The 23,079-nt window shown below is 40.5% G+C and overlaps 1 protein-coding gene across 5 annotated transcripts in view; it reads right to left on the bottom strand.

Annotated features, from left to right (window-relative positions):
• Positions 1 to 302: 302 nt before the first annotated feature.
• The window catches only part of ERICH3 (glutamate rich 3), a 67,393-nt gene continuing 44,616 nt past the window's right edge, over positions 303 to 23,079 (bottom strand). For 2 of the 5 annotated variants that reach the window (XM_075615801.1, XM_075615803.1), the window contains exons 11-16: positions 22,807 to 23,046; positions 20,880 to 20,987; positions 17,049 to 17,531; positions 9,709 to 9,840; positions 5,916 to 9,419; positions 303 to 2,977 (exon numbers count right to left, since the gene is read on the bottom strand). In XM_075615801.1, coding sequence (XP_075471916.1) covers positions 2,964 to 2,977; positions 5,916 to 9,419; positions 9,709 to 9,840; positions 17,049 to 17,531; positions 20,880 to 20,987; positions 22,807 to 23,046 — 4,481 coding nt within the window. In that variant the 3' untranslated portion in view covers positions 303 to 2,963. The remainder of the gene's footprint in view (positions 2,978 to 5,915; positions 9,420 to 9,708; positions 9,841 to 17,048; positions 17,532 to 20,879; positions 20,988 to 22,806; positions 23,047 to 23,079) is intronic. The other 3 variants (XM_075615804.1, XM_075615806.1, XM_075615802.1) reach the window with 3 other exon arrangements.

Raw genomic sequence — 23,079 nt, 5'->3', positions numbered from 1 at the left:
TTAATTATGAGAGTTTTCTGTAAAGTTTTACATGATTGACAAGGGTTTCATAGTACAACTCGGTGTAGCCAGATGAGTTTGGGCAAATTAATTTATCCATAGAAAGTGGAGAATCTAAATCCATGCACTAACTTTATACATATCCATGTTACAACATGTGCCTCTAAATTGATTGTAATAGGTATATGCAAAATAAAGCTTTTAACAGAATTGCCTAATTTTCTGCTAGACAAAGCACAAGAATTCTTAAAAGTTGATGGTGCCCAATCACAAGTGGTCACTCAGAATAAATTAGTCTTTTATTTTTGGTAATGAGATATTGCATTACAAACACTTCAAAATAGCCATCAAAAACAGTGATTAATAGAGCTCTAAATGAATACTTATTAGTTTGATTACTGAAAGAACACAAACGCATACACATTGTAAATGTTATGCCAACAGAATGCATATGTAGTGTAATTAACTAGACTAAGATTGCAGACACTGGGGGGGGGGGGGGTCAGGTGGGGTGTTCCTCACAATTTCCCCCCAAAATAACTCAATTTGCACCAGGTTCTTCGTTGAAAAAAGTAAAGAAAGTGGTTGATTGATAAATCTATTATTTTTGATGCAGTTCAAACTGAAGCATTGCTTTATTAAATACTCCGTTTGTTTGGGGGAAAAAAGTTGAACAACATGTGAATATTTTACCATAGTGTTGTCTTCATAAATCATCATATTGGAAGCCTTAGCCTTTTGTATGCATGAAGTCCCCTTAAAATCTAAATATTATTGGATTTTAGATAAGTAGTAGATTGAATGTAATAAATATTTTTACTTGGCTTTAGTGTTATGATAAAAATGAATTGAGGTGTACAACGCATGCGCCAAACAACCAACGAAGACTTGGCATGAAACCCAGGGCTGAAGCATGTGTGGGTTGGAGCAAAGTGTATTTCTTACATTTACAGGGACAGCTTGAAGCCTATATTGTACTCTCTCCAGGTAACCTTCCTTCCATATAACTTTCCTTGCTTTGTGTTGCATATTTACATTTTGCTTGTGGCTATCCGTATCCTATCACGCTTGTGCCACTATTTTCTTCCTCTCCTTTGGTTATACACAGGGTACCGCTTTGTAAAATACGTTCTAAAAGTCCGTTGTGGACCGAAATATGGGGCACCAGGACACCCACTTTTACTGCTTGCATGTGGGCACCGATCATATAAAAAATGTAGAGTTCTAATAAGATATACGTCCAGGTATTTTTGGGTGATGGTTCAAGATATGGGAATAGTGGGTGCTCCAACAGTTCAGGAATATGTTACAAATCCTTTTCGATGTGTGTATCATATAGGTACAACTCTAATATGGAGTGGGTATAAATGTACTGCTAAGTGAGTGACCAATGCATAATACTTCATCATTCTCCTAAAGGCCACAGTCAAAACAATGATATTATCACTCCGCTGCAACCTCATTTGAGAAAAATATGTGATAAAAGTCCAAAAACTCACCAAAACTTGTAGTAAATCCGGAGTAGCAATAATTTCTTCAATAGACCCTACCCCCTCCTAGAGCCAACTAGATTATTTGGTGGCGTGTTAAGCCACTGAAGTTCAAACAGCAACAAGGGCAAAAAGCAGTGCACTGCCCAGAGAGCCAGGTGGTATCAAAATATGAATATTTCTTTTCTATTAAACATTACCAAAAGGCGGTGAAAAACCTCCTACGCGTTTTGAACGACAACGTGCTTTATCAAGGAGTATGGTGTGTGTATCAGGGACCCGCTTTAAATACCTTATGGAAAAAATCCCTTCAAACAAATTTTCATGCCAAAATCGGGTGCGTGAGGTCATTGTGGGCGCGTGCACGCCCGTGTAAGCACGTACACCCAGGTGCGCACGCAATCCCCAGTTCAAGAACCGCCCCCCATGACATCAGCGCCAACCCAATTTTTGGGTGATGGGCAGATTTGCTCTAACAGCGAAGGGCATGTGTTATTCCCATTCTGTAAGAATTTAGCATGTAGTAGAAATGCCTGAATGTGTTAGATAAAATATTATAATATCTGTCATATTAATATTGTTACCCTGCGGACATCCAACTGAGAAAACACACAGTGAGGCATATTCATCCAGCACCGGGTAAGGATAAGCACATCTCCTGTAAACTCCCATTGATGTAAATTGGTGTTGCTGCCGGATCAGGTGCAGTAACCAGTACTGATACTCGATGAATATGCCCCATACTTGTACCCCACCGTTATCATTAGATGATGCCCAACCCAATTAACAAAGAAGATACTGATGTAGCCCAGCTTATCTTCCTTGGGGCCACAGGAAAAGGGACGGCTCGTCAGGCTCCATCTGTACTACTTTTATCCAACATTTTGAGAGCCTGTAACATATTATTGAATAATGTGTCAGTGATGGCGTTTGTTTCTTGTAACATTTAAAGATTTGTATCTCATATTTGTATTTAGTCCATACATGTTAAATTAATTTCATATGCATTCTGCTTCTGGTGTAATTGAATGCGCTTGAAAGCAGTGCAGTGAGCTTTAACATGTTTTAGTGCTACAGTAGGTAACAGAAGGCTAGCTGGCTTCTAACAATAGTTTAGCACTGACAGCAGCTAGGATTGATATATTTTGATTTTAATGCATAATAATATTTACAGATGTAAATAGCAGGATGGCACTTCAGGCAAAAGTTGTGTTGAAAATAGTTAGGGAATTAACCATATATTTTTTTCTCAAGGATTTATAGGAGCTCACTTCTTAATAACGCTAAAACCTCTTCTGCAAATAAAGCTTGGAGGATTGGACTTCATAAGCTGCAGCGCAGATTGTAGCAATTACAATGGATTTTATTCAGGACATCAGCTACTTTAAAATAGTCCCAAAATTGTCTTTAGTACAGTCCGTTTTAAACTCTTCCTTCCTTCTTCCTAGGTCTTCTGTTTTCCAGATACCAGGGTTATATTGATGAAACTGTAAATAAATGAAACTGCATGTCATTAACATTGTGCACACCTGTTACATAGCATGCTATATCAGTGGTTTCCAAAAATGTTTGGTTAAGGAACCCTAAGTAGAAACCCTCTCTAATAACGGGTCTGAGGTCAGATGCATTGTAAGGAACTGCAACTCTCTCTAATAGCGCGTCTGAGATCAGATGCATTGTAAGGAACCCCAACCCTCTCTAATAGCGTGTCTGAGATCAGATACATTGTAAGGAACTGCAACCCTCTCTAATAGCGCGTCTGAGATCAGATGCATTGTAAGGAACCCCAACCCTCTCTAATAGCGCATCTGAGATCAGATGCATTGTAAGGAACTGCAACCCTCTCTAATAGCGCGTCTGAGATCAGATGCATTGTAAGGTACCCCAACCCTCTCTAATAGCGCGTCTGAGGTCAGATGCATTGTAAGGAACCCCAACCCTCTCTAATAGCGCGTCTGAGATCAGATACATTGTTGTAAATTCTTCTGTATTTGATACAATTTTCAAATGACCAGAAAATTGCAGGGAACCCTTATTTTTCCTTGGGGGTTGCGGTCCCATCAATTCCTTTGTTTACTCTTTACCCTTTAGGAATGCCTGGGGAACCCAAGGGCAGGGTGACCAGATGTCCCGGGACAGTCCTGTTTTTTTAATGGCTGTCCCGGCTGCCCCGCATTCTTTAAATTTGACGTTTTTTGTGGCTGTTCCGGTTTTGGCCATCAGAGCAGGGGGGGCAACAGAGAGCAAAGAATGCAGGCAGGGAGGAGTGCAGGAGGAGAGCGTAGGCCGGTCTGACTGCAGCTGCAGAGGGTGGGGGCGGGGTCTGACTGCAGCTGCAGAGGGTGGGGGCGGGGTCTGACTGCAGCTGCAGAGGGTGGGGGCGGGGTCTGACTGCAGCTGCAGAGGGTGGGGGTGGGGTCTAACTGCAGCTGCAGAGGGTGGGGGCAGGGTTAGTGTCAACAGAGCCTCAGCAGTTACATAGTTACATGGTAGATGAGGTTGAAAAAAGACGTACGTCCATCAAGTTCAACCTATGCTAAATTTAGACAACAGATACTTTATCCTTTATCTATACTTACTTATTGATCCAGAGGAAGGCAAACAAAAACCCCCAGAGTCATATCATCCAATGATATCTCATAAGGGGAAAAATAAATTCCTTCCTGACTCCAAGAATTGGCAATCGGATTATTCCCTGGATCAACATCCTTCCCATGTATACTTATTTGGTATATCCCTGTATACCTTTCCTATCTAAAAAGATGTCCAACCTTTTTTTGAACAAATCTATTGTATCTGCCATCACAGTCTCCATGGGTAATGAATTCCACATTTGAACTGCCCTTACTGTAAAGAACCCTTTCCTTTGTTGCTGGTGAAATCTCCTTTCCTCCAACCTTAAGGGATGGCCCGAGTCCTTTGTGCTGCCGAGGGATGGATAGTTCTTTTGAACGCTCCTTGTATTGTCCCCGAATATATTTGTATATAGTTATCATATCCCCTCTTAGACGCCTCTTTCCTAATGTAAATAAATCTAATTTAGCTAGCCTCTCCTCATAAATTAGATTGTCCATCCCCTTTATTAATTTGGTGGCTCTTCTCTGCACTCTCTCTAGTTCCATAATGTCTTTTCTAAGGATTGGTGCCCAAAATTGTACTCCATATTCAAGGTGTGGTCCTACTAATGCTTTGTAAAGGGGCATAATTATGTTTACTTCCCTTCCATCCATTGCCCGTTTGATGCAAGATAAGATCTTGTTTGCCTTTGCAGCTACTGCATGATTTTGGGCACTATTGCTAAGCCTGCTGTCTACAAGCACTCCTAAATCCTTCTCCATCAAGGATTCCCCCAATTTATCCCCATTTAATTTGTAAGTCGCCTTTTTATTCTTGCTTCCCAAGTGCATAACCTTACATTTATCTGTATTAAACCTCATCTGCCATTTACCTGCCCACGTTTCCAGTCTCTCCAAGTCCTTCTGAAGAGAAATTACATCCTGCTCTGATTCTATTACCTTACACAATTTAGTGTCATCAGCAAAGAGAGAGAGAGAGACACCCCGCTGCCTTGCGGAGGCCCTCCTCCCATGTGGGTGAGTGACAGTGTGTGGGTGACAGTGAAAGACAGTGTGTGAGTGTAAGAAGGTGACAGTGTAAGAAGGTGACAGTGTGAGAAGGTGACAGTGTGAGAAGGTGACAGTGTGAGAAGGTGACAGTGTGAGAAGGTGACAGTGTGAGACAGTGACAGTGTGAGACAGTGACAGTGTGAGACAGTGACAGCGTGTGACAGAGTGTGAGAGACAGTGTGTGTGAATACAGGCACTGACCCACAGTCAGTCACCCACCAACTCCCTCTCTCTATTGCTTCTTTAGATATTGTGAAGCGGGGGCGTACAGGCACTGGCTAAGGGGTTCAGGAAACTAGTTATTCACAGCTGGCTTTTTTTTTTCTAGATCCGACACTTCTCACACTCTCACACAACAAGGACTAATTGTAGTAAAATATAAATGTAATACAATAAATAAACTTATTTCAAAAACGAATGTTATTAATTCTTATTAGTTCAATTTCTTTCTTTAAAAAAAAGTGGGGCGGGGCTAAGTGGTGATTTGTCAAGCACTGTATATATATATATATATATATATTTATTGAGAGAGAGATGTAGAGGTATCTGTACTTTGTTAACCGAGCTTAATAATCAAAAACAAATAGTCAATACCATTATACAATAGGGACTACATAGTATCCACACACATTTATAGCCACACATTTGTAGCCACAGAACGGTATCGTCTATTCGTTTTTGATTATATATATTATTTTTATTTTTTTTAACCGAAACCAGGTATGAAGCCCAATGTTCAAAGCCTTTCAAGGGATAATTGAAGGGTCATACATTTCAACAAAGTCAGAAGTTTACTAACCATCTTCCATTGATGTTTGCTGGTGCATCCCTTCATTGCTTGTGGTACTGGTATCCTTTGCATCTGAATGTGGTAAATCCGTTTCTCTTCTGATTTCAGATATTTGTTCATTGGCTGCGGAATCAGTCAGGACGTCTCTTATAACGATTTCTTTCGTAGTTGGTGTCTCCACCAAATCATTAAGACTAATGTCTTTATTTGGTTCTCTGATCTCTACTACGCTTCCTTCAACTACTGCACTATCCAGTTCTGCAGAATTTGCAGTATCTGCTGTCATTTCTTCAATGGGGGTACTTTCTGATACTTCTTCCATTGTTCTCTCCTGTGTGCCATCCTCTTTCTCACTATTTATTGATTCATCTTTTGCCATTTTACAATGAAGAGCAAGTTCTTCCACTGCCTCTCTAATTGTTTCTTTATGATTGGTGACAACATCGTCCATATTTATGCTTTTTGGGGCTGTATCCAATGTTTTTCTGTCATCTTCCTCCTTGATATCCACATTGCTAGCAATGTCCTCAACCTCAGCATCTGTGTCACCAGTTTGTTTGTCTGTCTCAAAAACTAAAATTCCAGCATCCGTGACTTTACCACAAACTTTGTCTTCCTCAATGCTGAAACAAACTACATGTTCCTCTTTGGTATCCACACCACCCACTAATTCTCTTTCTTCTGTGCCAATATCACTACCTTTCCCTTCATTGTTGATACCCATTATACCTGGTGTTGTGTCACTTGATGCGCTTTTCCCTTTGCTATACACATTGCCACATCCATCCCCTCCTTCTTGCTCCCCAGCAGTCATATTATTTGAGACCTCTTGCTCTCCAGATGACATCACATTGACTGTATTTTGATCCTTGGTCTCAAAATCACTGACACCCTCTTTTATCTCATAAGTACCTACATTTTCAGACACATCTTCAGTGTCCTTCTCCTTACTCAGATCAACTGCTTCATCCTCTACTTTCAACACACCATCAGCTACTGTTTGTTCCTGACTGACTGAATTTTCCCTCCTAGTCTCTTCATCACCAGATGCATCTTCCTTCTCATTACTCACATCACCAGATGCATCTTCCTTCTCATTACTCACATCACCAGATGCATCTTCCTTCTCATTACTCACATCACCAGATGCATCTTCCTTCTCGTTACTCACATCACCAGATGCATCTTCCTTCTCGTTACTCACATCACCAGATACATCTTCCTTCTCGTTACTCACATCACCAGATGCATCTTCCTTCTCGTTACTCACATCACCAGATGCATCTTCCTTCTCATTACTCACATCACCAGATGCATCTTCCTTCTCGTTACTCACATCACCAGATGCATCTTCCTTCTCGTTACTCACATCACCAGATGCATCTTCCTTCTTGTTACTCACATCACCAGATGCATCTTCCTTCTCGTTACTCACATCACCAGATATATCTTCCTTCTCATTACTCACAACAGCAGATGCTTCTATCTCCTCACTCCCTGGCTCACTAGACGGCTCTTCCTCCTCCTGGACAACATCACTAGATGCATATTCCATTTGAGTATTTACATCATCAGCTGCTTCTCTCTCCTTTTTTCCCATATCACCCACTTCCTTTTCTTCTGATTCTCCCTTCTCCTTCTCTCCTTTGCTAGCTGTCTCTTTTTTCTCCTCCACACCACTGGCAAATTTTTCTTCTTCTTTCCCTGCATCATCAGGTGTGTCTTTCTTCTCCTTTATCTCATCACCAGGTGGGCCTTCAGTCTCCTTCTCCACCACTGCAGCTCCTACTTCTATCTCAGCATACATGTCATCAGTTGGTATTTCTTCCTCTTTCCCCACATTTCCATCTGCTTCATCACTCTCAGTACCTACATTATCAGTTTCCTGTTCAAATCCTTTCTCCAAAGAACCAACAGCCTCTTCCCTCGCAGTGTCAACATTTTCTGTTGACTGTGCTTTATCTTTACCCACATTACTAACAGCCTCTTCCTTCTCTGAACCTGCTTTACTTGTTGATTCTTCCACTTCACTACTATATGCTTTCTCCATTTCAGCATTTACACTGTCAGATGTTGCTTCTTCCACACCCTGACTTACTCCATCTCCTGTCTCTTTTGTCTCTGCACCCACATCTGATTTGGGTGCTGTGTCTTCTTCATCATTTCTTATCATACCCTGTGTCTCTTCTTCTTCAGCACTCACCTTAACACATGTATCTTCTCTATACGTGTCTTCATTATGAGATGTCTCTAACTCTTCCTTAATTGAATTAGCAGATAATTTATCTCCATTACCGACACTGTGTACTGTGTCATCCATCTCAGGATCATTATTAGCAAATGACTCTCTAATCTCATTAACGACATCAGCCTCAAGACAAACAATAGCTTCTTCTTCTGCAGCATTACTTGATTCAATAGGTACGTCTTCAAGTATTTCTTGGGGTTCAACCATAGACTCAGCAGCCCTTTCTTTCACATCAGATTTTTCATCCTTCAGTGTCCAATTACTTTCATCTTCCAGGCCTCCCTCCTTTATCTCAATGATTGCTCCTTCACCTGAGATCTTATCCTGTTCTGGTCCATCCACAGAGCTTGTATCTGACTCTAAGATCAATGATGAATATAATGGCACCTCTGTTGATTGGTTAGCAGTGACTCTTTCTAACTCTTCAGAGTCTGCCTTAGTATGAACAGCTCCTTTCTCCGCGTTTTGTTCATCAAGCTGTGGTTTAGTCTCCTTCATATGGGACATCCAAACGCTATCAAATGCAGAATATGTGGAGGTCTCTATGGCCTCGATGATTGCATCCTCATGCAGGTTTGCAAGTTCTTCAACCTCACATGCTGAAACTTTATGGGTACTTTCTTTACCTTTCTCTAGTCCAAAGTAACCTAGTTTAGCCAATTCTTTTTCCTCTAGGATCCCTTTGTCCTCGTGTATGTCTCTTATCTGTACCTGTTCTCTCTTGAGCTGAGCATTTTCTACTTTCTCAGCTGTCACATTTAATTTTGCTCCTTCTTTCATTATTTCTTCTCTGATTGTTTCAAATGTTGTTTCCTTCTGAAAATCCTTTGTGACTTCCTTCACACTCTCACTGGTTACGGTTTTATCAGTAACATCCATTTCCTCCAATGTTTCTACTCCAGGTTCCTTCAACACTTTTAAGTGTCCATTTACCAATTCTTCCTGTGATTCCATTTCAACGTTTAATGGTTCTTCTGCCATCACCTCCTCTTGTAGCATTTGTTTATGTAAATTTCCTGTCCCATTTTTTAACTCGTGTAAGGAATCACACATGGGATTTCTGTGTGACTCTTCTACATTTGGGGATACGTCTGGCAAATAATGTGATTCTGCCAAAGCTTCCAGAGCCACTACTTCTGTACTCTGTATGTATTCCTCCTCTGTCAAACTTTGCTCTTTAGTTTTACACTCCACAATCTCCTCTGCTTCTTTAAAGGACGCATGCCCAGCTGTTGTTGGATCTAGTAAAGTATGTTCAGCCAATACTGTAAAACGAAAAAATTATACAGTAAATATGTACCCATGTGGCATATAAATATTATAGCTGTCCTCTCTCCAGTAAAAGATTTGCATAAAAAGTAGCTTCCAATATTAAAAATGACATTCTGCTTATACACTATTTACAATATTTGCATGAAAGGTATAATTATGATGCTTGATCTTTTGAAAGCTGTCAAGACAAGTTAACAGATCTATTAATAAATGGACTGAATTTTCAATTTTATAACCAGCTTTTGCTTTAGGTTTAACAAAAAGTGATTGTTGTCATCTTACATTTGCTTTTAATGTAGACGCTCTTGAAGATGTCCTCCTCATCTGTACTTGTATCACTGGACTCAGGTTCTGGATTCAAAAGTGCATCACTTCCAATGGCCTCTGCTATTTTCTCTTGGACTGATTTGCAATCTTTAAAAATACCAGCACATTATAACATAGGGAGCAAAGAATAAACAGTTGTGGAGGCGAAACTGAAATTTGAATATGGTTTATGTCACACACACGCAGAATCAAAATATCAGTGTATTGTTGATCAATACACTAAGATGAATAGAGAATGATTTAAAGAAATAAATCTCATAAAATAATTCATGCAGAAATAGAATAAGCTGATTCATGCACAAAACATGCTCAGAGATTTCTTGAGACAAATCAGTTAGTTTAGAATGCTCCATATTACAGGTTATTCCCAATGTCTCTTTACATTGATATTTGTTACAGTGATATGTACTTTATATAATACATTTATGTTTCTACCTGATAAATTTTAAATATGAGCCATTAAAATTTCTGTTCTGAAAGTTACATTTTTGAACCAAAGAATACCAGGCCTTAGTGTTCGTTTCCCAGCCAATGTCATCTTTATTTTCTTATGAATTTGGGTTATAATCCATAGTATCACTGATTATGATTATTTTGGAAATGTAATCAAAAACAAATGTACGCTATATGAATAAAAAATCAATCTGCATTTGAATCTATCTATCTATATATATATAGCATATAAACAAGAACAATAGGCACTCCGTCAGGTAAATCAAGATGATGGGTGCAAATCCTGTAGAGAATAACTAGGCAATACGATAGCGTGTATGAGACGAATATCAAGAGGCCGCACTCCAATGGATGGTCAAAAAAGCTTTGTATTGTTAAGACATCATAACCAACGTTTCGGTCCTACATCACCTTGAGAAAGGTCCCGCATGTAGGACCGAAACGTTGGTTATGATGTCTTAACAATACAAAGCTTTTTTGACCATTCATTGGAGTGCTGCCTCTTGATATTCGTCTCATACACAGTATCGTATTGCCTATCTATATATAGATATATATATATAACTGTCATATATATATATATATATATATATATATATATATATACACACACATACACACTGTATACATCAATAACCGAAGTAATGATTCTAAACAATATAAAGTTCATATTTGATTCCAGTTAACATAAAATAAATGTGAAGTTATTAATATGTCTATTAAGAGTGGGTGCTAAAACCTTATAAGCAAGACAATGGCTTCTATTTACTAAACCATGCTTGGCCTAAGGCAGCGGTGCGCAAACTGGGGGGTGCGACCCCCAGGGGGGCCACGAGACTGCCGGCAGGGGGGCGCAGGGTTTACAGAGGCCCCGCGCCCTTCCTGAAGGCACTTAAATTAAGGCCTCTGTAAACATTTACTTACCTAGGCTCCGGCGGCTTCCTTCCGTTAAAATGCCGCCGCGAGGTCATGTGACATCACGTTTGCTATGGCAACGTGACGTCATGACGCCGGAGCGTGGGTTAGGGGGGGGGAGCGGGAGTGAGGGGACCACCGGCAGTTGGGCGCAGGGAAAAAAGTTTGCGCCCCCTGGCCTAAGGCACCTTATGCAAGTAAATGAAGGGAATTCAAGGCTCTACACCGCTTATTAAATATAGGTCATTGTGTCTCACTTAAAATGAACAATTAATTTGACAATACATCATGGCCCAGGATTTATCAACGCGCGATACCGGGTACCGCACCCCGATCCGGCGGTACCTACCATAGACTTGAATGGCAGTTATCGGGTGCGATATCCCCATCGGCGCTTGATGACTCTGCCCTATTAACTTTGAAATAGTTCTGAACACCTTTCTCACCCAACTAAATAATTCCTAATTATGTTATACCTAGTAACCTCTGGTAATAGAGCAACTGTACATTCAAACTAGGCAGCCGGATAAGTATATAGTGGGGACAGTGGACAGGACTCATCAAGATCAACCAGTTGTACCAAAGGGTCTTTTAATGGCGACTCATCAATCTTTTTTGAAGTCACCAAAGAAGTTGATAAAGTGAGATGGTAAAGGTGGAATTACTGAATTACCAGCTCTGTTATGTAACAGTTAGCATGGAAATGGAAACGTTAGGACTGTCTAATTCATGCAAAACGCGTGCTACATTTCCCCCGTAAAACATCCCGTGAATAAAAACGCACTAAATAGGAAATATAAATGGTAGTCTGATTAAGTTCTTTCATTTGCACTGCGCAGCAGTGCGAAGCCACCGATAAAATGGTCATTATACCGAATATACAGTATGTGTATACTTGGGACACTGGATAGTAGACCACATGCTTGTCACTGCTGCCCGGCCTTCACCAGATCAAGGGGCTGTTCAGTCTGAAAAGTGACACGACTAATGTATAATCTATCACACTTTCCAAGTTTCACTATACTCTCAAACCATATACACATGCAAAGGAATGGGAGCAGCTCTGTAACCGAGTAGGAGAGTTTACTAAACAGCTATCCTGATAAATTTCAATATGGATTTGCATCATTTGAACCGTGGGCTCCTCGGGAACTAATCTGCCATATTTTTAGCTCCGGGGACCACCCAGTTCCCGAGATACTTTGCTGTTTAGTTGCCGGTCTTACTTCCTGGATATTTAAACAGTCATCCAATAGGAAACCACCACGTCATCCCCTGATGCCGCTGCAGCTTCCTATTGGCCTCCGTGAACCGCAAGGTTTGACAGCCATTTTGATTTCCCTTAAGGGGAGGAAAACACTGCAAACTAAACTGGTGACTATCGGAAGAACCGCAGGGTCCCTGAAGCTACAAATAGCACGGATCGGTTCCAGAGGTCCCGCCAGTGTGCATTCTGTAAAAAAATCAATGGTTAATAAATGGGTAGGCAGGACTGCTGCTGTAAGCATCCAATTCCTTGTTTTTCTACAGTAAAATAAGTACTTTCCACAAGGCGTCCCTGTAGTGTATAAAATAAATGCAAACAAAAATAGCGCAGCATACAAAGTGACACGACACATAGTGCAATACCTCAGTGCTTATCTGCTCATGAGTAAGGGTCATTTAGTTAAACTCTTTGGCCAAAAGGTTATAAGCCTGCAGCCATGTCACGGCATGACCAATCTGCAGGTCCTAACACTACCTGGCACAAGTCTCATGTACCTCTCTTTTCTGCTGGAGGGAGAAAGACCATACTGGGTGTGTGACTCACAGGATCATGATAAAAACTGCTAATTGGAAAGTGGGGCAGGCGAGCTTTAAACCCTGGGGAGGAGGGGCACACCTCCAAGCAACAACAGCTCCAATAACCCAACAAGCTCCAGAACCCCAAAACCCACCCTCACATCATATATGCAGCATAAATATTAGTGTCAAAAAGCAGTGCTACAGAGCGTAAAATAAATGCACTTTTTTTAAGTGATGAGCAGCCTGAAAGTGTTATGTATATTAAGAATTACCGTGTACACATCACGGAGGAGGAATAACCGAATGATTTAACTCCTTGAGTGCACAGGCCGTGTGTGCGATGCAATGCATTGCAGGACTCTGACACGCAGGGAGAATAAAGGGGTAGTCCCCCTCCCAACAGCAAAGTGAGCTCATGCAAGTGATATGGTTCAGGGGGATAAATCATACTGACTGATGCTTTTTTTCCCCTCGTTTTAAATAATAGAACAATAAGAATTGTGTGAACATTTTCTAGCATTTGTAACTCTGGCAACATGAACCTGGAGAGTTGGCGCCACCCTTTTGTGTAATGTCACTGTATGTGGAGAAGGATCATTCTTCCAATCCACAGTTCTTTTGCCCCCACCTACTCTCGCCATTGAAACTCAGTCATCTTATTTTACAGATAAACCAATGATCGCTACAATTTCACTTTTACCGCGTGGTTTTGGCTGCGCGGCCCCTTTAAGTGACAATGACAAATCAAGGCAAACAGGATGAACGCTCTAAATGCCTGTTACTTATTAACCCTGTAATGTTCAGACTTTGTACACATGCTGTCTAAAATATATACTGTATGTATATTATCAGTTATTAAGACAACCAAAATGTGCAATATGGCCAAACATTGTATTTGTGTTTAGTTTATAGAGCAGAACACGTCTGAGTCTGTGTTATCAAGCCATCCGCAGTCTGAATAAACTGCAAAAGGTCTGATTGTTCTTTTAGCTTTCAACTTCTATGAAGATCTTTTATGTTGCTAGCAAAAACTCGGTACAAATCCAGTGTTCTCATATGTACATTATAATCCTACTATAGCCACAAAATACCAAATACAGGTGACTAAGTAATTGATACATTTTTGTTGAGACCTATTCTACTTTGTAATAGTGATGTATTTTTTCCTTATTAGGTTTTTGTAGTTGTTATATTTTTTCATGGGTTGTCAGTGTTTAAATGTTGTGTTACATGAATGTTTCAGGAGGCCCACATCACTCATTCAGATAATACAGAGATAATATATAATATAATAATACAAAATGAAAAAAGGACAACTAGAAGTGCTGTGGTTGCTTAGAATTACAGCGACTTCCCTTAACCTATAAGCTTAGTACTGCCTCAGAAAACATTCGAGTTGGGCTTCTTGGAGATACATCTCAGTAACTTCTTGAAACAATCTATTTGGCAATAAAAAGCCTACAAATGTTCTTTGCATTCACGAAACACAAGGTAGAAGAAAACCTTCCAGATGTAATCTAGCAAAAGAAATGCAAGAAAAATGGCACAACGTACACTGATTTATTATGTACATGCGGTACTATTTGGTACATGCTGAAGTGAAATAGTACAAAACAATAGAAGCGAATGAAGGCAGCCGAAATACAATACAGTAAGAACACGACCACAGCGGCACAGAAAGCAACTGATTACAATGCATTAGCATATCCATTTAAAATATACTGAAAGCGCTTTTAAGTCTAAATTCAAAGTGATTGTACAATGGGAAAGCAGGCTGGAGCCGGAGCTCTTCATATTTATTTTGCGTGAACATATCTTTTTTTAAAGCAGCTCATTTATATTCAGATTAATAATTTTCAAGATTTTTTGATAAGTCTCGCGCCTTACAAAGAAATAAAGTGCTTTTCCATTAAGAACATCATGTTGTGCGGGGGGGGGGGTGAGGGGGGGGGAGGAGAATGTAAGATTGGAAGGCATGCATCAGCATAAATTACATACATCTCTATAAGCAATATACTGACTAAATGAAATGCACGTTTTCTATAATTGCCTGCATTGGTAAATGACATAATGAAGTATAAAGCTTGCATACTTGGGATCTTGGCCCTGAAACGTCATTAACAGAGAGGGTGACAATGATTTTCTCAGTGTCGAGGTACATTGGTGTTGATTTGTTAGTAAGAGAGGATGGATTTAGTCATTAATATGGTGCGGACCCATATGAGGCGTTACAGGGCAGCTACACTAATGCAGGGGTGGCTGACTCCAGTCCTCAAGGGCCACCAACAGGTCAGGTTTTCAGGATATCCCTGCTTCAGCACAGGTGGCTCAGTCATTGACTGAGCCACTGATTGAGCCACCTGTGCTGAAGCAGGGATATGCTGAAAACCTGACCTGCTGGTGGCCCTTGAGGACTGGAGTTGGCTGCCCCTGCACTAATGGAATGTGCCAATATTGGTTTGTCTTGCAATTATTCTTTTCTATCTTTGTACATTGAATAAACAATCAGATGTCAGATGGTGTTAACATTGTGACAAATCCTGTAAATGTTACATTTTACTCAGATGTTAAAGGGCATTAATTAGGAAACAACACAACATCAATGGTGCGTCCCCTACAGAAGAATATCACCATACTGTGGACTCTATGTATCAAATGGTGAATCGTTATTTTGTCGCACTCCGTGCTAAAATATACCTGCGCCATTTTCCTGCGTCTGTCTGCGACGAGATGAGGGAATGATGGAGCAAGTGGGAGGAGTTAGGGGCAAGGTTACATTAGCATATTGGCGCAGGTCTGTGTATTAAGGAATCTGCGGCTTGCACAACTTTTTGTGGTGGTTTTGTGCGATGGTTTTCTCTTTCACGTTAAAAAGCGACGTAAGTCTTTTTTTAGCGCAGAATACGACAAATGCTAAAACAATAGAAATACACTTAAAAAATTAATAACAATTTAAAAAAAAAATTATGCACCTGGATCAGTACACATGTACCGGTTTAATATATAGAGCCCATTGTCTGTCTGTAAAGTTCCCCTCGATCAGGAGTGCACAATCTTTTTCCCCTGCACTCCCCCCCCCCCCCCCCCCCCCTGCCAGCTCTGCCCCTCCCCGCCTTGGCTCCGGCCTTATAATGCCACGAAGTGAGCCTAAGACAAAGTCATGTGTTTTATTTCTGCAGTAATACTGATCCATCTGGCAGGGTTAAGATCTTGGTTTTAAGTACAGTTCTTTTTCTCTTCATTTGATTAGAACCTATTAGTTGTTATAAACCTCTAGATCAGGGGTGTCCAACTCCAGTCCTCAAGGGCCACCAACAGGCCAGGTATCAGGGATATCCCTGCTTCAGCACAGGTGGCTCAGTCAAAGACTGAACCACCTGTGCTGAAGCAGGGATAGCCTTAAAACCTGGCCTTGAGGACTGGAGTTGGACCTCCGTGAAAGTTCTTGAAGGGGCGGAAACGCATCTCATGGAAATATACTCACAAATATAATTCACGGGAGAAATTAAAGCTATTCTTTGAAAGCGCTGTTAACAGTTTTCTAATTGAATGGTCTCTTTTCATGTTTTCCTCGTTAATAAAAATGCTACCGGAAAAGGATGGAATTCAAATAAAGTTCTCTTGTTTAAAGTAGGGTTAGCCTGGATTTTTGCAGGGATTTGCTGTGATATTAAATTGCCCTATTTGTTGCCAGAACGGCCTACCGAAGCATTGGAAACGTTGCACGTTTTACCCACAGTATTTTTTCATTCCAGCTTAAAGAAAACGAGAGAAAAAAACACTTACATCTTGAAAATTATGAGGGAAAAAAAGTGTGCAGAAGAACTCCACAACTCCAGTTAAAGAATAATTATACCAATCCTTTCTTGCAAAATAAATATAAATAGACATGGTCTTACAGTGGAATACTGAACCATTATTTGCTAACCAACATTGCCATTTAAAAATGGTAAACACCAAGCAATTATATGATATGATGTTTCCCAACGTGTACAGTTAATATGACTTTGTTTTAGATATACATACATTGCATTCTGCATGCTCTTTAGAATGCATATTTACGGCAAACAAAACATTCAATGGCAAGAGCATGCTCTGCATTAAGAACATGATGTTTCTACATTTCTAAAGTCTGTACTCACCAGCTTCCTCTTCAATCTCAGAAAGTTTAATACCAATATTATCTACTGCTCCTGTTCTGCTCTCATCGCTGTGCACTCGCACGTCACACTCCTTTCTCTGACTATTTTCCGAAGAACTAACGCAAAGTGTGTCCCTGTGGTCTCTGATAGCATGGGACTGTGGGTCTTCCCCGTGAGCACTAATCTTTGGGGCATCTTCTTCAAGACTTGTTTCTTTCTCATTTACTTCACCTGTCTCTTGTAATTGTTTTTTTTCATTTGCCGATTCTTCATCATGTGTTTGTTTCTCGGTCCCGGTTTCCCTGGGTAGTATAGGATGGTTTTCAGACTCTCCCGGTATTTCTTGATCCACCCTCTTCTCAACACCGTCTACTCTACGAGTCTTTGCTTTTTCTTCATTATTTCCATTTTCTGATTCATCCTCACTGGAACTACTAAATTGTGTACTGCTGGATGAGGACGACGCCGAGTGGTGTTTCCTATCTATAAATGGGAGAAAATAATTCAATCTTAAATCTATTTTCATAAAAACCTTTTATTGTATGCAGAAAAATATCTTCAAAAATTATACAATGTGTTTTCTTTGTGACAAATACCACAGTTAATCATTTGTTTAACCTAAGTCAGGGGTGCGCAAAGGGGGGGGGGGGCGGGAGAATTTCCAGGGGGGGGCAAGGCAGCTACTGAGGTCCCGCGCTCTCCTCCAAGGCACTTAAATGCTGAAGTGGGACCGCGCGAGGCCTCTGCAGCTTCTCCTACCTGATCTCCGGTGATGCGCCGCCATGGTAACCGGTGTCAAATGAAGCCGCGGGGTCACGTGATGTCACATTGCTATAGCAACGTGAAGTCACATGACCCCGCACCATCATTAGACGCCGGAGCCGAGCAGGAGGGGGGGCGTGAGTTGGGAGGTGAGCAGGCAGGGGGGCGCAGGATCAAAACTATGCACACCCCTGACTTACTGTAAGTAACTAAAAGAGGAAGGGGAAAGGATGTGGCTGATCTGTGTGTGTGCAAGAATAAAGGGAGGATGTACCAAGGTAAAAAAAAAAAAGTATGAATAGAAAATTGTTTCGACGCGTGGCTCACTATTCTGTTTGCGTTTGCGTCAACTGTTAGTACGTTTCCGACAGTTGTCAAAGACGGGTGGAGAGCCGTGTTTGTCCTTTCTTCCATGTAACAACAAAGGAGGGAGAGGGAGTAGCGGGTATGATACCTTTTGTTGGACAAACAAGTAGTTGATGTGTTATAAGCTTCCGAACCCGCGAGGGTCCTTCATCGGGTTACTCTGACCCTGAGAGGTGGGAAAGCTTGTAACATATAATCTACTTCTGGGTCCAATAAAAGGTATCATACTCGCTACTCCCTCCCCCTCCTTTCTTTCTTGCTACAGTTGACACATACTGTTAGCCAGAAGAGTTGCCAGATTTGTTTCACAGAAATATAGCATAAACATTGACAAGAGATGCAAAATTTGATACACCTCATTATAACCTGTGCATCATCTAACTCCTCCCTACCTCCTCCTCTTACCACTCATTATAACCTGTGCATCATCTAACTCCTCCCTACCTCCTCCTCTTACCACTCATTATAACCTGTGCATCATCTAACTCCTCCCTACCTCCTCCTCTTACCACTCATTATAACCTGTGCATCATCTAACTCCTCCCTACCTCCTCCTCTTACCACTCATTATAACCTGTGCATCATCTAACTCCTCCCTACCTCCTCCTCTTACCACTCATTATAACATGTGCATCATCTAACTCCTCCCTACCTCCTCCTCTTACCACTCATTATAACATGTGCATCATCTAACTCCTCCCTACCTCCTCCTCTTACCACTCATTATAACCTGTGCATCATCTAACTCCTCCCTACCTCCTCCTCTTACCACTCAGTATAATCTGTGCATCATCTTACTCCTCCCTACCTCCCTACCTCCTCCTCTTACCACTCAGTATCTTACTCCACCCTGAATCACAAGTTGACGCATACAACATGGAACTAACACCTTGATACATTGGTACATATACGCTCTAGCACATGTTTAGGTTCCTATACAGTACTGGTGAGCTGATATTTTTAGGTGAGCTCTTCCAGCACCTTTCTAGAAGCACTTGTTCTATAGTCTAACTATCATGCATTTTTAGTAGTACAGCACAGTACTTACCATGTTCTTGCAGAAATATAATTGTTTTCACGAGAGCAAAACACATTGATTAAAAAATGCAAACCATAAATGAGCTATTTGCTATGCCTAAACCTTCAAAATCCTAATAATTACAAACAATACTTTATGTTTTAAATCTTTACATTATTCTACTTAGAGCCCAATACTTTCACGTAGCATTTCCATGTGAGGGGAAAAAAAGAACTGCCCCCCCGATTCAAACGGAAGAGAAGCTCCCCTTTACTTCCTGCACCCCATCACATATATCGCTCCAGGAGCAATCACATGACGCAGAGGTACCAGGGGTCTGTCGGCAGACCCCTGGCACTGAAAAGGTTCAGTCAAGCTGTGCTAGTGGCCCTTTGGTTTCTTAGAGAACTGATGTTCCCTGAATGAATGAAGGGCTATGGTCCTTTTGGTAGACGCTCTTGGTTAGATCCCTGAATGAATGAAGGGCTATGGTCTTGCTGGTAGATGCTGTTGGTTAGATAAACGATTACAGGCAGAAATGTCGCCATTCAGGAAACCGATACAGGTCAGAAGAGCTTCAGAATTAGACGGATTCCCCTGGAATGTGGATATGATTCTTGCAGAATGTATGCATTATTCTGAAAGAATGCTCATATTCCATAGAATGTTTTACTGCATTTAAGTAATTCACTATGATAGAGACATTACAAAGCAATGCATTGGGGACCTCTTTGGTGGCTAGTGGATTGTAATGCGGCAGATCTTGATTGGGATGCGTACCCCAAACAAGTTACACAGGTTATTCATGCCATGTTGGAATTTCAATGTTGGCCGTTGATTTTGGGCCATATTACTAAGTGATGCTAAGCCGGAATATACTTTTTTTTTATCAACTGGGTGAACCTGCAATCTTTTGCAAAAAAGTTTGAAATTGTAGCAAATATTTTTTTTTTTTTTTTTTAATGTCCTGCTTATTTTGAGGTTTATTTTTCTTTATTTAGGCGTAGTAAATGTAGTCATGCTATCGGATGAATTAAATTTACAGTACTTACCAAACATTCCTAAATAAAGACTGTTGTTTTTCCTACTAACCCACCTAGAATGCACGAGGTGAATATATATATATATATATATATATATATATCATATTGTATATAATATCATTGTATAGATAATTATATGACATAATTTTTAATATGCTCATTTCTCATGATTAGACCATAATTTGACTGGGTAATTATAAATAGCTAATTTAGCCACACAGAAATGTTGATTGCAGGCCATGCAAATGCAGTCAGCTGTCAAATAATTTGTATTACAATGCAGAGATTGACCATACTTTCCCAAGAAGCCCATGTGTTCTGCCAGCCAATCACAGGCCAGAGATTTATTCTGCCAGCCAATCACAGGCCAGAGATTTATTCTGCCAGCACAATCACAGGCCAGAGATGTATTCTGCCAGCACAATCACAGGCCAGAGATTTATTCTGCCAGCACAATCACAGGCCAGAGATGTATTCTGCAAGCACAATCACAGGCAGAGATGTATTCTGCCAGCACAATCACAGGCCAGAGATTTATTCTGCCAGCACAATCACAGGCCAGAGATGTATTCTGCCAGCACAATCAGAGGCCAGAGATGCTTCATTGCTGCACAGTGATTCCGGGTGCAATCTTTTTCAAACCTGATTTCTTTTTCTGTTTGCTTAGTTGATGATTTCTATGTTTTCTACAACGTTTTGGGCTCTTTCTTGCAGCTGCAATCCTTTCCTTGTCTGTTACGCTATATTTCCCTATTTGATATGGAAAATAGAACATCAAAGCAATTTTTACAAGTTCAAAAGGAAACAGAACTTGTGTGAGGAAAGCAATGTAATATACGTTTTAGAGCACGGATTTAGTAATTTTCTAATGGGTTAATACTGGGCTTAGTGAATATATGATGAAGAATAAAATCATGTGTCTATAACAAACCATGTCTTCTTTTTTAGCTTTTTCTTTACACACTTGAACCCACCTCTGAATAAAGGTACATGTTACTGGGTTATCTGAACAAGCTCCTCACCCCTACCACATGCAGCACTTATCTGAGATCTGACTCCAAAAGACTGTTCATGGTCCCAATGTTCAGCAAAGTATCCGGCCGCTCCTCCTTCCCTTACGGTGCCCCCCAAAACTGGAACAATCTACCGGAGACTCTCACAGCCACCGCCAATCTAAGTTCTTTCATAACTAAAGCTGTCTCACATTTGAATCTGGTCTGTAACAGTTATATACGCCTATATAATATATAATATACATTATCTTTAATTGTGCAATGTCTTGTATATAATGTATAACCCTGCTCACTTAATGTAACTATGTATTTGTAACCATGTATTTGTCATCATAACACTGTGCCCAGGACATACTTGAAAACGAGCGGTAACTCTCAGTGTATTACTTCCTGGTAAAACATGTTATAAATAAATACATTTATTTATTACAAACTATCTGTAATTTACAGTGCATGTAAATGAGTTGAACTGATCCACCCATGATACAGTATATACGGGAAGCAACTCTTTCCCAATTCCTATTCCTCTTCCTGACTGACAGACCAAGGCCCATATTTACTATGCAGTTCTATTCCATAGGACCCCGGAAGGCACCATACAGCCCAGTTACAGGTGTAGCAGACATTATTACAGCTGTTATTGTACGCTTGTGTGTTACCGCAAGCGCAAGTTTTGTATGGCGATGTATCATCTCCTATATCTGTACTTGAATGGACAAAATACGTGTCTTATAGAATAGCACTGCTTGGGAGAAATGGGCCTAAATGCTTGATATATCAAAAAAAGATGCATTGTTAAAGTCCGTACAATAAAGATTTTTTTATCATGCCCGTTGTGTCGGGACAGTGCTTCATGGCTACAGCACCTGTTTATTTAATAAAATAACCTATTTTATTGTTTTAGATAAGAACCTAAAATGAACGCTTCTATTGTATTTGTATCCCCCTCACCATGAGGTTATATCTTTATTCCTTTCCCATTCAGTTATATACTTGTATTTGTGATGTCGTTGGACAGGAAGTGATGCGACTTTGCAAAGGTTTGGATTTTGTGTACCTCCCAGAGCTGCTGTTATAGTATTCTATAAGAACAGTTTCTAGAACTTCTATGTAAAAGAACATTGTGGTCAGATGCAATGTTTTAATAAGTCAGTTATCCAATGTTCTTAGTCACAGAAACTATTTATCTAAAAACAAAAAAATATGGAAAAACAAGAATTATGCAATGTGTTGCTGCTAGCACTGTGACTGTAATGCCTTGCTTCAGTGTCAGGTTGCACTGATCCCCAACTCCACAGAAAATACTTTGTAACAGGAACATAGTGATTTAATGGCACAATGTTCCAAAGAAGGACATTTCGACCTTTCGCTCATCACCACCCGACAATTAAAGAGTTAACAATGTTGAAGCACATTCAGAATTTGAAATAAACATTTCTCTAACAACATTTTCGCCTTCCTCTAGCAAGATAAAAAAATATGCACGTGGAGAAAGCGCTAATCCAGTGTGCTCACATATATAATGTATATGTATGCAAATACCAAACAGAACGAACCTTGTTTATCCTCCTCCCCGTCGTCGCTGTCGGAATGCCCATCTCTTTCATCTCCCTCGCTGTCACCAGCCTCCGGTCCCGTCTTTGATGCCTTGTTACTTTTCTTTTCATGGTCTAAATCATCTTTTTCATCATCTGAGGGTGACTTTGACTTTCCATTCACTTGATCATCAACCTGTCCTTCTTCATTAAGTTTCTCATCTGGCTTCTCTTCATCCACTTCAAAATCCTCATCATATTCTGGGGGGGGGGGGAGGAAACCGAGCAGCACTC

Source organism: Ascaphus truei, chromosome 10 (assembly GCF_040206685.1).
Source record: "Ascaphus truei isolate aAscTru1 chromosome 10, aAscTru1.hap1, whole genome shotgun sequence".
In the NCBI taxonomy this organism is placed as follows: Eukaryota; Metazoa; Chordata; class Amphibia; order Anura; family Ascaphidae; genus Ascaphus; species Ascaphus truei.
Note: the sequence above shows the minus strand (reverse complement) of the source record. Positions and strands in the feature narration are given on the sequence as shown.